Here is a 22,154-nt window from a genome sequence, read left to right as displayed (position 1 = left end):
GATTACAAACATTGGATCCTTGGCTTGCCATGCGCTATGTTGTTACAGTCATGCATGGAAGAAGTAAAACTGGCACCGTATGATAAATTTTGTATTTTCTGGTTAAAGGAAAAAGTGGCTGCTAGCATAGCACATTGAATAAATACCTTTAGATAAAGTCTGGATTAAAAAAAAAATCAATATGGGTTTGGAATACAAGAAATCAGGTCACCTGTGGCACAGTGAGATCAGGGAGCAACAGGAAAGGGGTATGAAAATAATTTTTTTCTTAAAAGTAGATCAAGTGTTTGATCTACTTACCTGGCCTCCCCAGTGCTACTTGGGCCTTTCTCTGGCTCCAGGGGTGGTAGCTAATTTGGAAATGGCTGCAACGCTCCAACTTGGGATCACCTGAGAATTGCTGGGGAGGGGGCTGTGCCTGGAGAGAAACTGGAATAGCCATTTCTGTTGCTAAACTGTTGCTTTGCTAAATCGCGCATCAGAGACTAATATGTTGTAAAGCCGTTTCTTTATTTCACACACAGTCTTTAGCTTCAAGGAAGACAGAAGGGTGCAGCTGTGCTGGACCCCTGCTCCCCCCAGGGCAAGGCTCTTCCCGGCTCTTCACCCAGCGCATGCTCACGTTCGTGCGATGAGCAAAGCGCAGCGGCCGATGGTGGCAGGGCACGCTGCGGTAGGACGCTGAGCTAGCCAGGGTTCCCAGCAGACATCCCAAGACTTACCTCCCTGATTTCTTTGATTTTGGAACCTCCTTTTCCTATAAGGGATCCACACTGACTGGCCGGGACGACGAGCCGCAGCGTTACAGGCGGTTTGCTTGTCACCGTGCTGTTTGTCATTGAAGCGTTTATGTCCTGCAATCACAACGGCAGGGAGAATCAGCGGAGGATTTGTCATTCCTGGTGAGCACCGAAGGGCTCCGCGCAAATGCCCGGGTACAACCAGTCGTGGTTTGTTTCTCTTGCAGGTAAAGCCAGTCGGCTACAAGCACGAACCGCACGAGTGGCTTGTGCCAGAGGAACCCTTCTGCTGCCTGGGGGTGCAGGTCCACGCTGCTGGACCACAGGGACATTCTCTGAGGCAAGACTAGGAGGAGGAGGAGGTGGTGTCTGTCATTAGACCAGCCCTAGCACATGGAAAAGACAAAGAGCCTTTTGAGTTCACTGGCCCCCAAATCCTGATTTGGCCTCTTTTCCACCACCTCAGTTAGAACATTTCTAACTATGTGATGTGTCTTTACATTTCACGCGATGTCTTGTCAGGTTTGATACAAAGAAAAAAGGTTAAAAAAGGGAATGACAAAGAATCTGTGAATAATCTGAGGCAGAGAAAATCAGATTATTTTGATAAATATTTTCCTGCCCCTCAGGATTAATTTCTCTTTTGTAGCAGATCCATAAGTATTTGTAGTGCTACGTAATTTCTAAGTTCTTTTCCCTCACAGCTATATAACCAGAGCACAAAGAGCTCAGCAGAACAGCAGTTACCTGTATCCAGGTAATGTAACCTATATCCATGTATCTCATTATCCAATGAGACTACACTATGCATTCTCATAAGCATTTCAATATACTACTTGATGTGAGGTTTACATTGTTTCAAATATATTTTGTTTGTTTAAAATCTTCTAGGAAAGACAAAACAATCCCTCTAAAGTCTTCATCACAGAGGAAAAGATAAAGCTTATCTTCCCACTGATCGATGGGATGCTGTTGAGAGTACTTAGGATCACAAAAAAAAGCCGCAAGCTGCATGGCACCTGCCCCACGAGAATCTCAATGATGTGGTTTGCTAACACTAGCTGTGAGCTGAAAATACCATCTCATCCATCTGTGAGGTGGCATGGCACAGCTATTACACTCTTCACAGAAATGTTACCCAAAAGATTAGGACAAGAATGACAGAAAACATGCATTTCATATTCATTTAACTCATTTATGATGCAACAAGAGTTCCAGCAGACAGAACTGATGTGATTGCCTATATTCTCACTTATCAAGACTACCACTTGTTAAAAAAAAAAGGTGCCTATATGGTGTGATCAGGACCCCAAATTAAAAAAAAAAAAAAAAGTACTTTAAACAACTCTGCACGCCTTGTTGAACCGGTGCCGGAGCTCAGTGGCACCAGCACTGATTCCTGCAGTACCTCTGCATTTGTGGTGGCAGCATTCTTCCGTCAAAGACATGGCTCAGTGTGACCTTGCTTAGCTTAAAAGAGAAGAAAAAAATTCTTGAACGGAATGAGGCATTGCTGCATGCCACAAGACAGCTATCAAATCATTCCTCTGCCAGCCAGTAACTCACATTTTGCTTAGCGCCCTTGTCAGTGAGAGATTGCAATCCAAAATAAAGCGAGAAGGATAACGGAATTTTGCAGCACCCGTGTATCTGAAACAAAATGCAAGTCATGCCAATCTTTCAGCTGGAAGATGTCATCTCACTATATCATGTTTGTGTCAGGTGGAGGCATACGATCACCCAGATGTAGGTAAATAACCCTCTTCAGCCACCCAGCGTGACCCTGATAATGTCTCCTACTTCTACTATATCATATGTGGCCTGGCCTCAAAGCCTTCACTGCACTTACTGCCTTCAAAAGCACTTCACAAAAACTGGAAGCCGCTATTCTTTTTATTTTCTCCTCATCATTTAAAAAGAGCAAAATCGAAACACGCAGGCTCAGCAGCATGGAGTGCGTAAAGGTGTTAGTCCAGCTTAAAAACCTAAAAAAAGAGAAATGAGCAGAAAAATATCCCCTCCAGAACGGCAGGCTCCCAAGTAGGGCTGGCTGGAGACTTTCTCACAGAACGCTCCTCTTTCAAACTGGGAGATTCCTATTTCTTTAACCTCTAACTTTCTGTGGCACTGCATCCATTTCCTCAGGGCTGCGGCAGACACTGGAGCCGGAGCTTGCGTGGCTTTGTGCCCGCTCGCCTGGGCGGCTCCTCATCCAGGACGGGCTAACTGGGAGCCTGGAAGCACTGGGAGAGCCAGCTCCCGGTGCTGGAGCCTTGCAGCACCCCTTGCTCCTGGCCACGCCAGAGTCACGGTGCCTCAGGCTTCCCAAGGCAAGCAAACCTGGCAGCTCAGAAATCTGCCAAACCCCCAGGAAAAACGTATCAAAATTCTTCTTTACTGGTTTCTAAATGAAATGTTAAACCTGCCAATTTCCACAGCAAGTACGACGAGTCTGTCAGGTGGCTCCTTACTTGGTAATGACCACCACAGGATTTACCTTAGCTGTAGCAGCAGGAGCTAGCATTTGTCAAAAAGGCATCATCTCAACTGCTTTTATCACCTTGCCTTTCTCTCCTCCTTATTCCTAGAGCTGAGCAATTTCTTCATAAATGCTTGCAAACGAACAAGGACTCTGCCAAACTTTTTCTTATTTATTTGGAGAATGTCTGACCACTGAGCTCTGCCTGCTGTTTTTTCCAGCACTTAACTGCCACGTGCTTCCAGTGGATTGTGCGTATTTCTACCCAAAACCAGAGCTGCTCCCCTCACCAGTGAACTTATGGCTGCATTGCTTGGGTCTCAGCCTCCAGCCTGGAAATCACGGCTCTAAAATGTCCTCTCTTGCAACTCCAGTGGTCTGCCTGGGTTAGTGCCAGTTTTTAACAACTCTCTTTTTGCTCTGAAGTAAATACTTCAGTTGTTGAAGTGATTACCTACCTAGCTCGTAAATTCATCATCAGGCTGCTAGAAAATCAACTTTTATTAGGAAGGTTGTCAAAGCAGAGTGATATAAGGCTGCAGAGCAACTGCACAGAGAACACTCCTCCAGATCTTTTTTTTTCTATCTGACGCATTTCGAGATTTTGGCTAACATGAGAAAAGCATTCCAGGGCCCCCATGTCCTCCTAGACCTGCTTATCCCCAGCTATACAGGTGTAGGGTTGAAATTAATGGTTCAAGAGTTTCATGTCAAAATGCTTCATGTGGACATGCACAACAAATACCAAAAAATCCCTCAAACCATCATTCTCACACATGCATCTTTTTTGTTCTGTTTGAAGGTAGCTGCAATAACCAGAGCTGGGCCAGGCACTGTCTGCTCTGGGATTTTCATTTTTTTAAGTGGCTGAAGAAATCTCCAACAAAATGATATGCATGCAAACCAACATTTGTTAGCTAGCTCATTTGTAATTTCTGCAACAGTAATTTATTTTGCCTCCAAAGTATTACAGTTACTTCATTTTATTGACAGGAAAAATTATAGGAAACCTAACTGATTATATGAGACTTTTTTCTTTACCACTGGTTCTTTTAAATATACCAGAAGCCAATTATATTAAAACTAAATACAGGTATTTCAGAAGATAAATGTAGTACCTTATATGCAGGGAGTGCCAATACCCCTTTGCTAATATCCACATGAAGAGTCCAGACTACCCTCTAAAATCTACAAGGGTAAATACGCATAAAATCCAGTCAGATGCCTGAATATCAGATTTCTTTGCCTATTGCTAGCTACAGCACTTTCAAAGATAATGTGGTGTTGGGTGGTGGGGATCTGATGCTTTGCAGTGTTCGATGTGTTGATGAGAAATGCAGTGTTATTTCCAGTGGGTACTCGTTTTGGTGGGAACTGGCAGGGATTATCTCTGCTAATGATTCCCTCACCGTTTTTCGGGATAAGGCCTTAAGCAGAGCATGCTTTTCGTGTAGAGAGCAGAGAGACTGCTCTCTCCAGGTCTCTGTGGATTGGAGGGTATGGTGCGGTACACGAAGCTGCCTCTTAAGCTAGAAGAAACAAGGATTGGTACAAGATGGGCAGGAGATAAAGCTGAGAAGGCGATGACAACAGGTGGTTTTAAAATTGGGCTGGAGAGAATTACATGTGTGGTTCTGCAGGATTCAACCTCAAAATTGTTATTATCTCATTAATAACTGGTAAGGAAAAAAAAATCAGCGTTCTTATAAAATATACCATGCCACAAAGCTAGGGTGTTTTATCAACATATTGAAAGATTGGAATATTACACAGGAAGATCTGAAAACCCATGAAGGATTGGAGAAATATAAATAGGATTAACATTTGCAGTGTAAAAAAAAAGGGTCATTTGTTTGGGGGCTGACAGGAATGTCTGCCGAGACCAAAGAGGTTCCCACTGAAAACACCTGAGAGGGAGCTGGGGATACGTGCCAGGCACAGCACGGTTGTGTGCAAAACATTACACTAGTAGGAGGTGAGGCAATTCCAGCAGCAGTAGGGATATGTTAGCGTGATAGCCAGAAGAGAGGACTGTTAGCGCCATTAAGAAAGCCCTTGTGGAACTTCATTTGCAACCTGTCCACAATTAACACATACATTTAACACAAACTGTAACTGGGAAAAGGTAGAAAGGGACTACTAGAGTCATGGGAGGGGTGGGGAATGCATCCTCTGAAAGACTTGGCTCACTTACTCTGGCAAAAGCAAGAGTGTGAGGGGATAAAACTGGTTTTCTAAAAATATGTCTAAGAGGGCAATCCTCAGGGATGGAAAAGCAAGAATTATTCAAAATAATGGCCAGTGCTGGCACAGGAACAAAGCTGTATAAACTGCTCATGAATAAATTTAGGTGAGGAGCGAAGATAAGGTGTCTATTTATCAGAGAGCTGAGGTTGTGGATCCAATATCAGGAAAAAGTAGGAAAAAATCTAACTAGTTCTTGATCATGCTGTCATCATGCAAGATACACCGCTTATGCTAGAAGACAACCACATCTGATGACCCACAAGCTCTTTTCTAGTCCTGTTACTGTGAACAATCACCATGGATAAATAAAGGCACATGCTGACGTTCCCCATCGATGCCAGCACCTCCCAGTGCTATGGAGAGAGATGGAGACTAACCTCACTGTCTCGGAGAGATAAGTACTCGTAAGAAGGGGATTAAAATCCCTTTAGTTTAATTACTGATGAAGAGACACAGCCCCTTTCTCCTGCTGCAGGTGATTCAGTCTACCTATCTGCAGACTCTTCCTTTAGCAGAAGGTAAATTGCCTTCTGCAGGGGCCTCTGTCTCTCCGCAGAGGACAGGAGAGATGCCTGGACTGGACGTCTGATTTTTGAAAGCTGAGGGAGTTAAATCCTCTCCTGTGTGACCAGGGTTCATGTTCTGTAGCCTGCTGCCTTTTCTGTGAGGTTTCCCGTTAAAGTGGTGACCGTATCTAATCATAATTGGTCCATGAAACTTGAAAAGATCCCAGCACTTTAGGTATGTATCTGCACAGAACTGTTATTCTACAGTAGATTGAGTGCTCTCTTGCCTCACTTACTGTTAGTGCCTGTAATTGATTTTAAAAGCCAAGCTTTAAATATGGCAACTGGTAATCATATAGTTTGTTTTTAAAATAAAAATTTTCTAGTTGAATGGATTATATATTCATTTTGACATATATAAAATTTATATCAATGCCAAATGGAATAATATAAAAACAGAGCTAAAAGTTAGGCAGTTATTCTTTTCAAATCAAACCCACAATGGGACCAGAAATTTTCCAAGACATTTTTCCTACCATTAGTGCACATTACTAGAAGCAATTGCTTTTCCCTGAAGCCTCCAAAAAGCAAAAGAAATGATCAAACAGCTTGTAAATTGACCCATTATTTTTCTTCAGTGTTACTGCCAAAAGCATTTATAAAAATACAACCACTTTCATTGCTATTAAATAGAACATTAAACAAATCATATTTAACATTAAAGCAAACATGAGAAGATTCAAATAGTGTTTGTATTTCAACTTGAAGAGAGAAAAAAAATCATATTTTATTTGCTTACCTCTTCAAATTTTAGTGCAATCATAGAAAAAGCTTTAAAAATTGCATCTGTTGGGCCTGTTATTGTCACAATTCTCTCTGGACAGGAGCCTTCTGAAATATTGATTCGAGCACCACTCTGTCAAAAAGAGCAAATATTTTTCAAATTTACACTTCCCAGGGAGCAAACTAAGTAGGATTAGGGATATGGTTTGGGAAGGAATATCTTGAGGCATCTAATCCACTCCCCTACAACTGCAGCCCCAACATCATGTAATTTCAGCATAAACTGATCACACTCCAAAAATTCATCTAACTGCGGGAAGCCGGATTCTGCCTGGGTAAACACTTACACAGCCTTCATCACAGTATGCAAATAGTGTCTCTGTAACTCAAAGTTGCAAATAACTGCATAATCAAGTCTTTTCCCTTCCCTCTTGTGGGGTTAACCTTAACAGGACGGGAGCTGCAGAATTTCAGGTGAGGCAGTCGTCTCCAGGGAGCATCAACATCTCCCAGGAAAGATGCACCTCTCCGGTTTGGAGACCCAAAGGCAGGGCTCGACCTGTCTAGCTGGAGCATTGCTTTGCACTGTGGGAAGGGTCCTTATAGATGCGTCTCGTGTGAAGGCAGTCAATTAATACGCACTGAACAACCCTTTAAAGGAGTAGCGGTAGGACAGGCAACAGTAATGGTGTTATCTCCTCAAGGCAAGGAGCCTGTTGGAAGGAGTAAGAAAACCCTAAGTCCTGGAGACAAGCCAGCATGGCTCTCAGGTATACTTAGTCCTCCTTATGCCACTGCGGCAGTGCAGAGAAAACCCCTAAACTAGATGTAAATACATTTAAGAGGATCTTGGCGCGGATAATGATCAAAGCCAGTTCAGGTAAGACCCACCCTATGCTTTCCCTGAAGTTTTAGACATGGAAATGAGTTAATGCAGTCCAGCAGGTCACTGGAGCCTCAACTCACCCACAGGCATCGACCTTCTCGAGGATCTGGGCCGGTAGCAAACGTGGGATAATCTGGGTTAATTTGTCCCTTTGCCTTCGGGGTTGCCACGAATCAGCCGATGTGCTGTGTGCCTGAGCCCTTATTCACGTGCATCCTGCTGCTCAACAGCAAGATAGCGTATTTCCCCATATGACAGCAACCAAACACAACAAGAAAAAAAAAAAACAAACCAAAAAAACCCAACACTACTGATAGAAAAATCTTGCTGCCGTGGACTCGGCTGGCAGACACGCTAGGCGTTCATAGATAAGAAAGGGCAGCAGGCACTTCTTCTGACAGGCCAACCTGGGTGGGACTTGCCCTCATCAAACAGCAGCCCTGGATCAGGAAGGAGATGAGGGCCCAGGGCTCGTTTAGGCTGGTGGCAACGTCTGGCTGCCAGCAGCACAGGCGAACCCGGGGACACGGGGCTCAGCCCGGCAGCCAGCGCGACAGGTGCCATGCCGGGCAGAGGTGCCCGCGGCCGCCTTCACGCAAAGCACGGCTTTGAAACTTCCTTTGAAACCGGAGCCGTGGGAGCGTCGCTGAAAGATCGCTCCACCGTGGGTCGGCGGCAGCCAAAATTCACAGACGTTACTCCTCCAATAGATGACCGGTCAAAGCCGAGCTATGGCAATTAAAATGTTATGCGGTGGCCTCCATATTTGTGTAGGAAGTTAACAACTGCAGGGCACAGGACCGAGGTTTTTGTACTTTTCTTTAGGCCCGAAGTTGTCTCTGACATTTCCCTAATGTCAGAGCAAGACAGAGTTGCATTTCATTCCATAAAGATGGCATGCAACTTGCCACATCTGTCAGGAAAGTAAAAATAAAGTTGCATTTTGCTTTTAAAGAAGTACCGAAGAAGGCAGTAATTTAAAGGAGGACCAAGTTATCGTCATGTGGAGACATAGCCTCTTAGTCCTGTGCTGATATAAAGATGTATATAATTCCTTTATTTTAAAAAAACAACCAAACAAAGCCTTTTGTGACTACGCGTACATGACAGTAGGTTTTCAGGAGTGGAAGAAGAACATCTGATATTTATCTTGAAAAACTAACCAGGGATCATAACTCTTCTCTGAGATGTTTACCTCAGAAGTCAGGAGCACTCTCCAATGATGGCTTCCCTTTTGTGCATGCAATTTATATAATTTTTTAATAACATTTTTTTCTTGTATTTTTTTTTAAGCAAATGTATTTATGTGTGAAAACATGGGTGAAAACTCTTGTCATCAAAAAAGAAGCTCTGAACTCAGTCAGCCTGACAATGCACTCGCTGTTGTGTATATTTAAAGATGGATCTCTGCAATTTTCTTTACTACAAATACTTTGAGATTTCCCTGCCACAGACCTTCTATCAGTGTATAAAACAACGAAGCAGCCGACATAGTAATGTACTGCACATTTACCAGAACCAAATTGACTTTTCTTGAGGCATCCTCTATACACTTTGCACTCCTAAAGTTTTAAACAGTAGGATTTGTCTTTTGACTTATGCTTTTAGCACTTGCTTCAAAGAAAGAAAATTACATGGAACTCCAGGTAAGATGTGCTGCCTTGCAGGGCAAGTGTGGGTCTGTAACCTCTGCCTGGGCACAATCCTGGGCACAAGAAGATAGTGTGGCTTGCTGTGCGGCAGGGAAGGAAGCCTGCAGACACTGGGGAGACTGAGGTTTATGCAGTGCCGTGTTTTAGTTAGCCTTTTTGTGTTTACAGCCTTTTAAAAGGATGTGAATGGCAGGTGTGCATGTCTACCCTGTCCACATCCTATGCATAGCTAGCTGCAAAACAACAAAAAGTTAAGGCTTTGCCCAAGACATGGCAGAGGGATACTTTGGCTCATGCAAGCCTAGCTCCAGCTCTGCTGAAGCTTGTGTCTACCCTCAAACTTTATGTAGCATCAGTCTAATGCTTGGTTTCAGATTTTGGAAGCTCTCTACCAGGAGGCCAAGCCACGTGCGGGACCGATGTTGGTATGCTAAAGGAAGATACAGCGGTCTGGATGCACAGAATCACGCCAGCTAAGCTGTTCCTGAGATAAGACAGCAGCAGGCATACTGCTATGGGAATGAAAGACTCCAGACTGCTGTGGTGATAAGGAGGTTACATTAACAACAATGTTTAATTTAGGCCACCACACTTATACACCACCATTTGCAAAGAATGGTGATGTCCACTTGATGGCAGTATTGGTCTGTACACTCTGAATTTCCCTGTTCTCTGAGCTGCAAAGAAAGTCAAGTACAGACATCAAGGCTTGTCTTACCTCCTCCCTCATCTTCTTAACTGTCTCACCTTTCTGTTAAAGAAACAGAAAAAAGTTATCCTGGGCTGATGAATTGAACTGATACACAATATTTCGACATGAAAATGAAGAGAGAAAGTAATTTCCTGACCTTTCCGATAATGCTTCCAACCTCCTGAAACAGAAAAAAAAGACACTGTTAATGATACGATTCACTACAGAAGAGCATTTGCTCTGCTCCTAAGCTATTTCACTATCACTTATTTCAAACCTGCAATGTGAAGCATAGCCCCCTTCCATTGTTGCTGTATACAAATATGCCATGTTAGATACAAAGGGGCGGACTAAAAACGAGGCTTTGCAACTTACTGATTGCACAAGAAAAATACCTTTAACAGAAACTGATCTTGCGGTTACAGACCAATCCTGCTACTATAAACACAGATAAAACCCTATCGGGTAATGAAAAGTTCAAAAATAATAGAACTGCACAACCTGCTAGGGAAAATGGGATACAATACAAGCATCAAAATAATTGCCAATCTCTCTGAGGGCACGCATTTACCCTCTTTACACCATGTAATAGCTAGAGCTGAATTTCCATGCTACCGAGTGTTATTGCATAAACACCTGGTGGCCTATCTTAATCTCCCTATTAAGCACTTACAGAACAATAATCGCTAATCACTTTTTAGGGATTTGGGAATTGCTACTGGGCTCCTACAACCTTCCATGAAGGGACAGAAAATACTATGAAATGTCCTCATGAACATAGAATAGGGGAACAATTTGGCAGTTCTGGCAACATCCCAAGGGTTAAAAACTCGGTGCAAAAAACCAAAAGGTAGCAAAAATGAAGCTAATACCTCTAAAATGAATAATCTGGACATGTTACACAAATCACGTATGTGTGACATCAGACTGGAAATCATCTGATGGAGAGGAGACCAGCTAAAGGAGAACAAGCTCCTCTCCTATACTCCGCTTGTGAAATCTGCTTCAATGGTTAAAGGCTGTCTCACACGGCTGATCTGTCCCAGACATATGATATACAGTTTCCTCTCCCTCCCTCAGCCTATATACTTAAGTCTGACCCACCCTGAAACACAGCTCAAAGAATAAGATTTAAGAAATTGTCTTCCATTGCTCTATCCAATGATGGACTCCTGATCAAGTGGTACTAACTTCACCCTGCAGTAGAGGACCACCTGCAATGACCTCGACAGAGCTATTTCTCACCAGTATGTTATTTATAAGCTCATAATATGAAGCTGCTTGTGCTTGAGCTGCATGCTCACAAGATATAAAGACTTCTCAGTAAGAAGACGACGTATCTCAATGAAGAACTTTGATGTATGGTTCCTTTGCACTCTCTGCAAGTCTGCAGATAACACCAGACTGGGGGGAACAGCTGATACACTGCTAGACCAGGCTGCTATTTGGAGTCACCTAGACAGGCTGGAGAAATGGGTTGAGAGAAACCTCAGGGGGTACAACAAAATGAAAAGTCCCATGTCTGGGATGGAACAAGCTCATGCAGCAGGACAAGCTGGGCAAAAACTTGTTACATACAAACTGGCTTCGGCAAATAAGTCCCAAGGGTCCCAGCGCACAACTCCAACATGAGTACATGAGTGCATCAGCCGTGCATCCCTGATCAACCAAATGCTGGGCTGCATTAGCAAGAGTGTAGCCAGCAGGCTGGGGCAAATGAATCTTGCCTTCTCCTTGTGTTTGTGAGGCCATGCCTGGAGGACTGTGTCCTGTTTTGGGCTCCTAGCACAAGACAGACAGTGAATCCAGTGCAGGATCAACAAGATGGTCAGGGGACCGGAGCACAGGACACATGAGAGGTTGAGAACTGTGTTTGTTCACCCTTAGGAAGAGAAGACTTGGGGGGATCTTATTGCAGTATATAATAAGGAACGCAAGTTGCAACATCAAATTCCTACTCAATATGAGGAAAAAAACTTTAACCGTAGGGATGGCTGGACATCGGAACAGATACCCAGAGAAGCTGTGGAGTCTCCATCCTTAAAGGTGTCCAAACCCAGCCTAGGCAAAGCCCTGAGCAACCTGCTCCAATGGGATCTGCTTGATTCAGAAGGTCAGACTGGAGACCTTTGGGGGTCCCTTCCAACCTCCATGGGTCTGTGATTCTTCAAGCATGGCCTTATACCCACTGAAGTCAGTGCCTAACTAGCCACAAAGTTCCTCAACCCAGCGAGGCCCCTTCCCAGGTTTATTTTCAAACTTTACTTTTTCTGTTTCCCATTTCTCTCTTTTATTTCCCTTCCTACTTCTCTTCCAAGATGGGATTCTGCTCTCTTGTACATGCCGACCAGAGAACAGATATTGTCCAGACAGGCATTGCAAATCTTCCATTGTGCAGACAGGCATCGCAAATCTTCCAGAGGTATCTGCTTTGCAAACCTATAATTCTGCTGGCTGATGTACAGTAGACCTTTACATGTCACACAGCTGTGTGACTGTTCTTGCTAAAGTTTCCTGTGTCTATCTGGGACTGTGAGACATCTGTACATCTGCACATACAATGCAAAGAAGCACCTCTGTAAGAAGAGGAATGAATGAAGTGGACTCACTGCAGTTTTGTGTCTTGTGACCAAATTATCCTGTGACTCTTAATATGTGGGTTTAGGTCATGCTTTTTCCCATGGCTGAGACAGCCGTACCAGCACGCTGTGTAGGCTGATGAGGTGCAGCTTTTTTGTTAGCAGTGACACAAATTTGGGACACCCATTCTACAAAATTTTTTAAGATCTTACTTTTTTTTTTTATATTATCATTGTAACTCTGCCAACCTGCCTGTAACTGTTGAACAGGATTAAACAATACAGGGAGTAAGACTCTCAATGATAATAAGCCTTGGGAACCCCTCATGGCTAGTAGTTCCTACCTGTACACTCAGCACATCCAGCAGTTTTATCGTGAAAACTTTTTCCACACTTCTCAGTCTCAGCTTTCAGAAATAATTTCTTTTGTAAAACAGATTCTTAGGAGGTAGAAGGATCTTTTGCTATGGGTGAGAGTATTGTGTTTCAATTGCTATGGGTAAGCAATCATATTTCAGTCCGTGGTATAATTTCAGTTTTTGTGTATCTGAAGTTTCATTAGAAGCTGTAGGCCTGGTCTTGAACCTGCAAGGCTCTTGCCAGTATACACTTAGTATGAAATCTGTCCCATTCCATTTGATCATCCTGGGTCTTAATGACAGATGATGTTCTTTCAGAAATGTGTGGATGGATCATGGCTTGTAAGTACAAAGACACCTTCCTTGGAAACAGAAAAAGATACTTTTACTTGGAAACAGAAAAGCAATATATTGTTCGTAGCCCCAGTAAAAAAAGATGGTCCATTTCAAACAAGGAAACTGGGAGTATTTAAACAAGCAGAGTAGAGCATAAAATACTAGGATTCTCAAGCTTCTTGTTCCACTGAAGTCTGTGGGAGTTTTGCTATTGATTTCAGTGGGGACAGGAATTCTACCTGACTGATCATCACCTCGTTATTACCAACAAGTACAAGCTGCTGAAGAATGGAGCGAACGAACAGTGTGAATCCCACTGAGAAAAAATACTTCGATGAGACTGATGACCAGTTCCTTGGAACATGCTAGCAAATATCACTGTATTGCTATGGAGTACTTCAAACCTTCCCCTCAAAGGGTGAATATAAATAAAGCTTATTCTTTAAGGAGGCAGTTTCAAAACATCCAAGCAAAAGTCACCTCTCCCCCTGCACTAGGAGCTGGGATTCTGCTTGGAAAGGTGAGGGAAGGGCGCAGGGGGAGAGAGAAGCATTAACTTCACATAGATATTCCTAGTTTTTCCACAATTTTTGATCCATACAAATTACTAAAAAAATTAAAATCTAGAATGGTTCTGAACAGCTCACTTCAGACTTCTTTTGGACCTTAGCTGTTTCTAGGAAAGCTCCCATAAGTACTGGTAACAACAGATCATGTCTTTAATTATGATGAGAAACCTGCTTCAGCTACAGATCAAATCGGAAGACTCTTTACACCTCATTCTCCAAACTACCAATGCTACTTCATCAAACCTTTAATGTTCCTTTATACGGTCCAATATTTGTTTCATATAGATTCTTATATCACCCTAAATTATGTTTAGTGCTTAATGAGATACCTAACATAATTTTTTATGACACTCAAGTTTTACCAATGTTTCTAGCCAAGGTTACTTTGAGGGCTTTATCTTCTTCAGAAAATGTTTCTAAATCTACCAGATACCAAACTGTGCTGTAGTTAACTGCGTAAGACTGAAGGGATGGGATGTTTGTCACCTACATCATCAGTTCATTAAAAGTTAGGAGTCTAGCGCAAGCCAGGCACACAGCCTCCTCTAGAGTCCGGGGAGAGAGATAACAGAGGACGTTTTGTTCCTAAAATAGGAGGGGAGAAGTCTACTCCCAAGGGCTTCGTCTTTCTCCATCTGCAGTAGAAGAAGTCTAGACTGACACTGACATACCTGAAGTTTGGCATGAGGAATCCTACAGCTGATGTCAAATTTAGCCTCAGTGCAGATCAGACAGGAATTTGATTTAGCTGTTCTGGCAAATAATTGCCTACTAGAATATACTAATAACTCTTGAACTATTTGCTGTTTTCTGATCAACTTCAGATTGATTTATTGACTAACCATCATGATGTGGGGCATCAGCATTTTTCAAAGGCTGGGAAAAAAGTCTTAGCCAGTTTTGTGAAACATGTTGCAACATGTCTACCTCAGGGAACAAACAGCTGCCTCGGACAAACTGAGAGTCTGATTTGTGTTCTGGGGTTACGTGGGATTAGCCTCACCGACACAGCAGATCTCATGGTCCTAGGCGATGCTTCAGTAGTCACTGTCTGATGCTAACAGCCCTAATTTAGTAAGACACTGCAGTCCAAGCCCTTACTGAGACAGATCTCATGCTAATAAATTGGTAGTATATGAGGAAACCTTCAAATTATGGTCTTTCTGATGGAGGTGCCAGCGTCTTCTGCAGGTCCATCTACCATTTTTTGGGCAGCTGTGCCAATGCGCATTTCTTATTTGCTTTTTGATAGCAGATGAGTAAGTAATTTACATTCAATTTCACGCCAAAAGGCTCCCAGCCTTCCCCAAAAAAACCAAGCCAAAATCCAGTTCTGTCCCTTCGCTTGTCCCTCTGCCTGCGATGCCAAAGCAGCAGCACTGAGTAGGGCGTGTGCCTTCTGCAATCTCAGTTCATTACAGCTGTGGTCTGATGAGGAGATTCTGTTTGACAGAAGTGGGAAAATTCGGCTAGGAGATTGTTTTTGGGGACATAGAGTGCCCAGCGTCTGGGGGAAAAGACTTCTATCCTTTATCTTTTAGGCTGGTGAGAAACTCAGCTGTTAGTGTGAACACACTAAGAGGAGATCCATCTTGTGTATTTGCACATAGAGTTTTGTTCCATGACTAGAGCTCTTAGGTACCACAGTAATGCAAAAACCAAAACAAGAACTATAATAGCAATAGGCAGGACAGTCAATCCTCATAATACCCTGACAGTGTTCGTGGAAACTAGAAAGAACATTGGCTTGGTTGGCATTTTGCAGCTTGGATTAAATTACTGAAAAGGTTATTCTTAAAGCTACTTTGTTGTATGCTCTATTTTAACAAGTAAAGAATAAAAGAAAAAAATGGGAAAGGAGAAGGGCATTACCTTCAAGATGGGGAGAAATTATTTCTGTGCTTGCTTTACAATCTTTCTGGGTGCAATTAAGCAGGCACAAAACAGTGGCCACTAAAAGAAATCCCTGATGCTAAAACTATATTATCTGTACTGATGACAACGGCAATTTTCTCCATGATTTTATTCTGTCTATATTTGAGCTGTTAAGTGTGAATAATCACCTTAATGAGTCTAATTTTTTTTTCTTTTCCTTGTAAAAGAATCTCTATAGAGCATCATAAAACAATCACCAACATGTCTGAAAGTCACCACTGAAGCTGGATGCAAGTCCGCTGTAACCAGCCACAAGGCACCCACTGATCCTGCTGAAACCATTGGGAGACAGAGTTCCTCAGGGCATCTAAAATTAAGCTGTAAGTACTGGTAGTTTAGCTTTTAAAAATCAAGTCACTCACAGGGTTTTGTCCAAACCCGAACATTTGACTGCAGGTATATTTTTCTAGTTCACTACTGCTGAAACTATGAGAAAAATATAATTGAGCAAATGGTATCAGGGAAGGAAAAGCTCCACTCAGTCATCATATCTTTCCTCCATCAATGCAGACTATGCATTCTACATAGCACATGTGCTGCTTTTCCCCAGACGTGTTTAAAATCTGCTTAGGGGGCTTCCAGAACCTCATAAAAATCCCAATACCAGGCATTTCTCTTGGGATTTCCTTATTAGGATTTATTTTCAAAAATATATTTTATCCCATTATTTCCAGCCACAAGCACTTGTATCATTCAAAATGACGACGCTCCATTACACTCGTATTTATTCTCTCCAGGTATTTATGAGAATGTCTGAAGAAAGCTAGACGCAGTCTCCTCAGCCTCCTAAAACTTTGTTATTTTTCTGCGAATTCCCCCTCTGCTCAGTCTTCAACATCACTCACACAGGTGGCGCCTGCTGCTGAGCACAGAACCGCAGGTGTGATTTTGCCAGAAGAACAGTAAGGTAATTACCATCTCTTTGCCCCACGACACACCAATGCTATACATCCAAAATTGCATATGCTTTTGTTGCAACAGCTTTTCTCTCCAACCCAGCATATCCCAAATGTGCCACTCTCTAGACACTGCCACATCTGATGCCTTTCAGTCTTTTATGCTTTCCAGATTTCCTTCTCTCACTGAACATGTATCTTCTAAATTACCTTCTCCAGTTAATTGCCTCAACTCTCCAATATACACCTCCCAGTATTTGGCAAGAGTCCTACTTCCCTGCCAGTTTTCCCTTCCCTCCTTCATTCTACCTGTAAATTATTTCCTTGTTCTTCCTAACCATCCTAACCATCTGACTTTATTAATCCATTTTGTTTTCTATTTCTGAACTCCTTCCCCTTTCTCTAAAAGCTTCCTCAGACTCAATATTTAATATATTCTACTTCGGTTTCTTGCAGACTTCACTGCACCTAGTATGGTTTCATCGATGTACACGTTCACGCAGTGCATTTGGAAATGATGCATTTTTTTGTCCTGCAGGTTTGTACTGGAGGGAGGAAGCAGAGACTCCTGCGCCACCACTACGAGATGGAGACCAAAGTGGATTTGTGACCCTGCTGCCCTTTCCATGCTGGCACGTTTGAACACTTTCTCCTGTTCCACCTCATGGACCCAACTTTTAAATCTCATTAAGCTGCTTTCCTGAAATTTAACATCTCTCTACCACCACAGTCTCTTTACCATCCACATTTAAAATTAACCTTTAATGGTGAGTCTCTAGGGTCTTAATCAGCCTGTTAACACTGGCTGTGTACAAATCCAAACCAGTCCAAAAACATGTAATCATTATCCAGTATAGTCAAAGTAGGTGCTTTTTCAAGAGTTCTTTCTTTCTGGGCATGAAATGAGCAAAACTAGAACAAGAGCACTGCAGATGTCAAGTACTAAGGTCTGTTGGCAGAGACCTGTGGGCAAGGCTATGATTTTCCACAATCTTGCAAGCTCATTACCTGTGGCAGTAAGCAAGAAAAAATCCCAGCCACAAGTCATGGGAATAAGAAATTCAGCGAAAGTTGAGCAAGGAATGATAAGAAAGAAACATCAAGCTCCATCAAAAATGTTATAACATGCAGACAGCCAAAAGAAGTTTGATTTTGACAAAAACTAAAAAAGTAAGAAAAAGTGACAGGCACGTTTCTTTTGGAGCCCGAGCTCTGCCTCTCCTTACAGAGAGCTCTGAGAGCTGGGGACTGCTCACACACGAGTGCACACACGCTCAATTTGTGTTCCAAAAGCCCTTCGAAAATGTTGATCTGATCTGGGTAAATGCTGCCATTTTTGCCTTCGCTGGAAGCAGAAATCTTGGAATCCCTACAATATTCTAATCCTGCCTAGAAAGTCTACTTTGGAAGCAAAGGTAATAAATATCTGTACCCATTCACATCTCTGCCCTACACAGTCATTTTACTTATTTTACTTCAAGAAACAGCAGGGATTAGATGGAAAATACAGAAGTAGGGCAATGCAAAGAGCCCCAGCCCATATTCCCTGTTCTTCTCTACTGAAATGCATAAAACAGCTTCATGCCTTAATGCGGTTCATCTTTCTCATTAATAAAAGATGAAAATGCATCTCTGCATTATTTAATATGTATGTCCAGCTCCTGCACATGCTTCAAAAGGCTCTTCAGTTCCTGCCCTCTCCAGAGCAGCATTCAAGTAACTCAGTCAAAAAGGTCCCGGGCAGCAGAGGCTGCAGGCCCATGGCAGCTTTATGGGATATATTCATTTATGTCTAACTTGTCCTTAAAAACCTCCAGTGATGGATGCTGTGGCATGCCCGGCAGCCTCCTCCCCTCCTCACACAGCCGCATAAGAGGTTTTTCCTAATTTTGCTTTTAAAATCCCCTGCAAACAGATACAGTTGCTTCCCTGTGGATGTGAAGAACATCTGAGCACTGCCCTTGTAGTGCACTCCCTAACACCTGCCCTCTAATTCACTGCAAGAAAGTTTGACAAATGTTTTGTATTGCTCCTGGTTTCTCTTCCGGGCTGTCACACTATCGTAACTTTTTTACTGATGTAACACGGCGCAAGATGAAAATCAGGCTTTTCATCTCACACCATCACACACCCTCTGAAGTCCCGGCTCAGGAGGACGCCTTTCATACCGGGCCCTGCAAACGTTTAGCCAGAGGTTAACCTTTTATACCTCACAGCGGTGAGCTTTTTGCTGGGCCTGCACAAGCTTTTTTGCTGCTTCCACAGATAAAAAAAAATTGTTGCCCTCCCTTAACATCACATTTTCTGCCTCGAGAAAATCAAGGCTGTGCCGTGCCTCGTGGCCAGCCAGCTGCTCCCAAGTCTTGCTATGCTGCAGAGGAGCGGCTGAGCTGGCCCTCCAAGGGGCCACCCCAGCTCTGCTGGACCTCTTCTTTCTCTTCTTCAGCCTCTTCTTCAGCCTCTTCTTCAGCCTCTTCTTTCCCCAAAGCAAGATAAAGCAAAGAAGCTGATGAGAGGTGTCCTACCCGTACAGAGGCTCTGGCCCTGGGTTCTCAAGGAGCTCAGGACTGTTCCCATCCGTTTTCCTTTCACCAGACACTAACGCTCTCTTTGATTTTTGCTACTTGCTTTGGTTGTTGTTGTTAAAGATCTTCTGTTCCCTACCCTCTCGCACAGGGCTGTTCATTCACACAAATCCTGATTTCTCTGTCTGCAGGTACAGAATTTAGCTTAATTGCATAATTAAGATGTCCACCCTTGACTTAAAGCCCCTATACAAATCACATGAAAAGTACACGCTGAAAATTTCCTAGGTCTGCAGGATTTACAGCTGAGGTAACTAAGCATAGAGGCACAAGTTACGGACTTTCAATCAAAATGAATGCAAATATCACAAAGCACACAGACTTTCCCTATGCAAAGGTACACTGCTAATAGAGGTTTAGAGACAGAGTTAAGCTTAGTGGGGACAGACGCTTGTATTTCCATGAAACACACTAATAAATAAATAACTTTAAAGTTATTTTACTTTTAAATTACCTAACTGAATCCAGTTTGCTACTGTTATTTTTAAAAACAACTTTTTAATTCCCCTCTTCTCTTTCAAGTTATGACCAGTTATTTACAGCCCAAGCTCTGGTTCAGTTAATTGTTTTGTCTAGAAATACTAATTAGAAATCAGCAATTTCCACCAATGTCATTACCACAACAAATCTTAAGGAAGAGCCTAGAAACATGTTTCTTCTTTTGCAGAGGCACATACAGCTTTCAGTGTGACCTCCTCACACCGAGTTCATATTGACTCAGGCATCCTTCATTCCTCTATATTAGCATTTCTAAATCACAGAAATGACATCAAAGAAACCATAAGGGTCTGACTTTTACCACTAAAATAAATTCTGATTTAATGTGCTCTTCGCAATACTTAGGCACAATAGGATACATGATTAGAGCATAGTAGAGTTAACAGTATACCCATCGTGCCTTGTTAACTGAGGATGCACGCTATACTCCCACTTAAAATTTGAACTTTGTAGCTTTTATGGGTTTAATTTAGACCCTTGGGGCTACATACGCATTGAAGATTGGACACATAACATCTGTTACTGTTAAAAGTGGCTGCACACACAATCATTGATGTTTAACACAGAAATTAGCTTTTTCCAGTTTCATTTCTGATTACTATATCTTTTGTTTCAAAAAACCCCTAGCCCACAGTTTAACTAAAATGTCCTGAGAATGACAAATGTTTGGTTTTTGCTTTAATGGCATGACTCTAAAAGAAGCAGAGCAAAGGACACCTAAGCACATGGGAATTTGACTGAAACCAGTAGGGCTACTTATACCCACCAGGATAAGGATGTATTCAAATGTTTGTCTGGATTGGGACCAGAATCCAGTAGAATCAACCCCTAAGACCTAATTTTAAGTGCAGACATGCGCACAGATTTTAGGTGGGTTTGGTAAGAGAGGCTGTTATTAAATTTGTTTGACAGATCCCTATTTAAGATGTAGATTTTACACACCAGATGCCTGCCTGAAGCGGAGTTATTTTGGGGGGGCGGGGAAATCAAACAAAATGGTTGGATCATTTCTGAGAAAATACATAATTTGATCTGACATAACCTAACTTCTGAGCTTTTTAATTTGCAAATTTGAACTGTACCCCCTCATACTTCTTAGCAGCTCCAGAAGTAAAATACAGAGGGAGACACCTTAGTCTCTTACATGTGCTATGGGTATATCACATATGTGTTCATGGCATAGGTTGAAAGCATGCACTGTTTTAAAATGTAAATGTATTTTTAGGTATTAAATTAAATTCTAGGAGTAAGAATACTTTTTAGATTTATATATACAAATTTCATCTCCAAAATTATACATATACATTCACTGTCCCTTGTTAAGAGCGAGCCAAAACCATCTCCTTTAAATAACATTCATTCATTAAGACTAAAAATGCCTGGTGTTGCCTGATGCAAATAAGACAAACAAACCTATGAAATGTGTTTTTTAATTAAAAGCCCATTTTGTGATCTGGCAACGTGAAATAAACGGCTATCAGACTGTTAAGTCTGACAATACTGAATTGGCTCTTTGTCTATGGCACAGATTTCACACTTATCCGCATGCTTAAGTGCTGCGCTGGACAGAAACTAAATGACAGTCAACCTTCCAAAACAAACCCGCAGGGGACCTGGATGAATGCTTGGTATATCAGGGAGTTCACTCTAATAAGATGCTACATCAGAATAACGAAGAACTATCCCATTTGCATTCAACAGAAATAGACAGTAATTCTGTGGCAATTGTTTCACCCAAGTCAATGGTCTGGTATCCTAAAACACCCCTGCAAAATCCAGCAAATGATGAGAAAGGCGAGCCATATGCAGGTCAGCCTTACGCGAGGGTCTGCCTAATTTGGCTAACTGTCAATGAAAGAACTCTTTTTTTTTTTTTTTTTTTCCGCTGGATCTGCTCAAAACGGGTTTGTTACAGGCAGGGTTTGTTCCAGTGAACTCGGGCTGCAGTGCAAACTTAAGTGTGATGCCTTGAAAGGCAGGGGGTGATTTTTCGGTCATGGCAATGGTGCTTTTGATTCAGGTCGGAGGAGGAGGAGCAGACCCTCTGTCAATGCCACTGTCTCTGGCTCTGATGGTAACTGCACACACTCGCTCAATACACAGGCAACTGCTGTGGCAACCGTAAATGCTTCACCTTGCCATGCATGAGAAGGCGTATGGTAAGTGTGACATTGAGACCTCCTTCAGTCACTTTTGTGTCCTTCGTGTTCATCCTGGCCTTGTATCTTCAATACTTGAAAGCAGCTTCGTGTTTTTTTTTTTTTCTCTATTCACTTAATCAACCTATGAAGACAGAGAGAGAGAAAAAGAAAAAGTACCATTGAGTGGCTGAAGCTACTCTGAACCGAGAATATCATGTTGTACAAACCAATTAACATTCCTCCCTTTGATTTTTCTGGACTACAGTTTAGTG

General features: G+C 42.5%; 1 protein-coding gene across 1 annotated transcript in view; it reads right to left on the bottom strand.

Moving 5' to 3' along the window:
• LOC104027134 (poly(rC)-binding protein 3) overlaps positions 1–21,953 on the bottom strand; it is a 49,952-nt gene extending 27,999 nt beyond the window's left edge. The window contains 5 exon segments of the mRNA XM_075728116.1: positions 723–854; positions 6,772–6,888; positions 10,012–10,044; positions 10,142–10,165; positions 21,876–21,953. Coding sequence (XP_075584231.1) covers positions 723–854; positions 6,772–6,888; positions 10,012–10,044; positions 10,142–10,165; positions 21,876–21,953 — 384 coding nt within the window.
• Between the last annotated feature and the right edge of the window lie 201 nt (positions 21,954–22,154).

This window comes from Pelecanus crispus, chromosome 2 (genome assembly GCF_030463565.1).
Source record: "Pelecanus crispus isolate bPelCri1 chromosome 2, bPelCri1.pri, whole genome shotgun sequence".
NCBI classification, from domain to species: domain Eukaryota; kingdom Metazoa; phylum Chordata; class Aves; order Pelecaniformes; family Pelecanidae; genus Pelecanus; species Pelecanus crispus.
Note: the sequence above shows the minus strand (reverse complement) of the source record. Positions and strands in the feature narration are given on the sequence as shown.